This window comes from Equus caballus, unplaced genomic scaffold (assembly GCF_041296265.1).
Source record: "Equus caballus isolate H_3958 breed thoroughbred unplaced genomic scaffold, TB-T2T haplotype2-0000440, whole genome shotgun sequence".
Classification (NCBI taxonomy): domain Eukaryota; kingdom Metazoa; phylum Chordata; class Mammalia; order Perissodactyla; family Equidae; genus Equus; species Equus caballus.
In genome coordinates, this window is record NW_027222395.1 from 2194157 (window position 1) to 2196237 (window position 2081).

At 41.2% G+C, this 2081-nt stretch overlaps 1 protein-coding gene across 1 annotated transcript; it reads right to left on the minus strand.

Annotated features, from left to right (window-relative positions):
* Positions 1-511: 511 nt before the first annotated feature.
* LOC138923035 (olfactory receptor 2T6-like) lies at positions 512-1471 on the minus strand. Its single transcript, XM_070259549.1, has one exon. It carries the CDS (start codon positions 1469-1471, stop codon positions 512-514), a length of 960 nt encoding a protein of 319 aa, XP_070115650.1.
* Between the last annotated feature and the right edge of the window lie 610 nt (positions 1472-2081).

Here is a 2081-nt window from a genome sequence, read left to right on the forward strand (position 1 = left end):
CTACTTAAAGAAAGGGTCTCCATATTTTCTAAATCCTGGTGTAAGTCTGTGTAAATACTCCCTTTGAAGTTTTATGACACTTTAGTCTCTTTCAAATTCTTTCAAATGCCAACACATGTAATCCTTCCATAAACTCCATCAATGGATCATTTAAATGACATAATCAAAATGACCAGGTCATATGAGGCCACTGAAGGTGGGCAGAGCATATAATATTAACCAGACATTTTGGGGCATTTTTATACACGAATTACTATCAGAGAAGCGGCATGAGAGAAGAATTGGAATGGGTGCACACAAAGAAGGACTAAACAGCAGTGGTGTTTACAGCATTATCCTTGTGTGAATGTTACAGTGGTTTCACATTTTTGATGAAAATGCTGCTGATACACCTTTTCAGATAGCTGGCATTGGCAGGTGCTGCAAGTATTACCCATATTACCCATGTTAATATATGTATATATATAACAGCACCCATATTCTTCTGAGTAGAGATGGAGGATTTAAACTGTCAGAATTCTTCCCTTGTCACACAATGGAGCCCTTGCCATCTCGCCAAAACCCTCTTCAAGGCCCCTGTTACATCTGTGTTTCTCAGGCTGTAGATGAGAGGGTTTAACAAGGGGGTGAGGATCGTGTAAAAGGCAGAGAAGACCTTGTCTTTGGTTGGAGTGTGGTAGGATTGGGGAAGCATATACGTGTAAAGGGCAGCCCCGTAAAACAAGGTCACCACCATTATGTGTGATGAGCATGTGGCAAAGGCCTTCTTCTTGCCTTCTTCTGACTTCATCTGGTGCACTGTGATGAGAATCTGGGCATACGAAGAAATCACCACGGAGAAAGGGATTAGCAGCATTATGACACAGCAAATGTACATTACCATTTCATAGGTGGCCTTGTCACCACAGGCCAGCCTGAGCATGGTGGGCGCTTCACAGAAGAAGTGGTCAATCTTGTGGGAAGCACAGAATGGGAGACTCATGGTGATAGGGGTGAGGAGGAAGCTGTCCAAAGCGCCGCCGAACCAAGAGCTGGCCAAGATCATCCAACAGGTGCGGTGATTCATGAGGACAGGATAGCGGAGGGGGTTGCAGATGGCCACATAGCGGTCATAGGCCATGAGTCCCAGCAGGAAGAATTCAGCCCCCACAAAGCCCATGTAGAGAAAGTACTGGGCTGTACAGGAGATAAAGGAGATGGTCCTCTTGCCCATGAGATAATCAACCAGCATCTTGGGCACAATGGTGGAAATGTACATCATGTCAATGAAGGAGAGGTGGCTGAGCAGGAAGTACATAGGAGTGTGGAGGTGAGGGTCTATGTGGATCAGAAAGATCATGACCCCATTAGCTATCATGGTCATAAAGAAGATGGCACAAATGATGCTGAAAAGGAAGCCTGAGGCTTTACTGTGAGTAAAGAGTCCTGTGAGGGTGAAGTCACTGAGAAAGGTCTTATTATCTCCATCCATGGTGTTGTTATAACTGAAGGCATAAGAAGAGAAGTGTGGAGTTAATGAAAATTGCAGTAGATAGAGCGAATTATTTAAAAATGTCTTGACATTATTTATATGACTAATATCAAGCATTTTTATGTCTGGTGGTAGATTTGCAGCTTCTTCTTTCTTTACTGTTGAAGAGCAATTCCAAAGTTAGTTCTCCATGACATGAGGATGAATGGACATTTGGAAACGGATGCTTGGTTTAAGAGAGCTTAATTATTACTGCAGAACATCTGGGTCCAAGAAAGAGGATTGTTCACTTAGAGTTAACTCCATTTTTAAAAAATGTGCATAAAACTGAAAAACAATTGATCCAATCATTTCAAATAACGAAACATTTCAGCAAGATGTTTTGTTGAATTAGGAAGTTTTGTGACAACTTTGAAACTATTCAGCCTTTTCTAGGAATAATAATTAAGTTGTAGATACAGTTGAAAACTATAATGAACTGTAGTGAATTGGGTCACAGCATCATTTATCTGATCATTGATCATCCTTATTTGTTCCTTCACTCATTTGTTGATTTCTCAGTCATAGTAATTCATACAGCAACTTTTATTTATAGGATGCTATCTGTACA

Excerpts from the sequence above, each read along its gene's own strand:
- LOC138923035 (XM_070259549.1), bottom strand. The coding sequence starts at position 1,471 with ATGGATGGAGATAATAAGACCTTTCTCAGTGACTTCACCCTCACAGGA.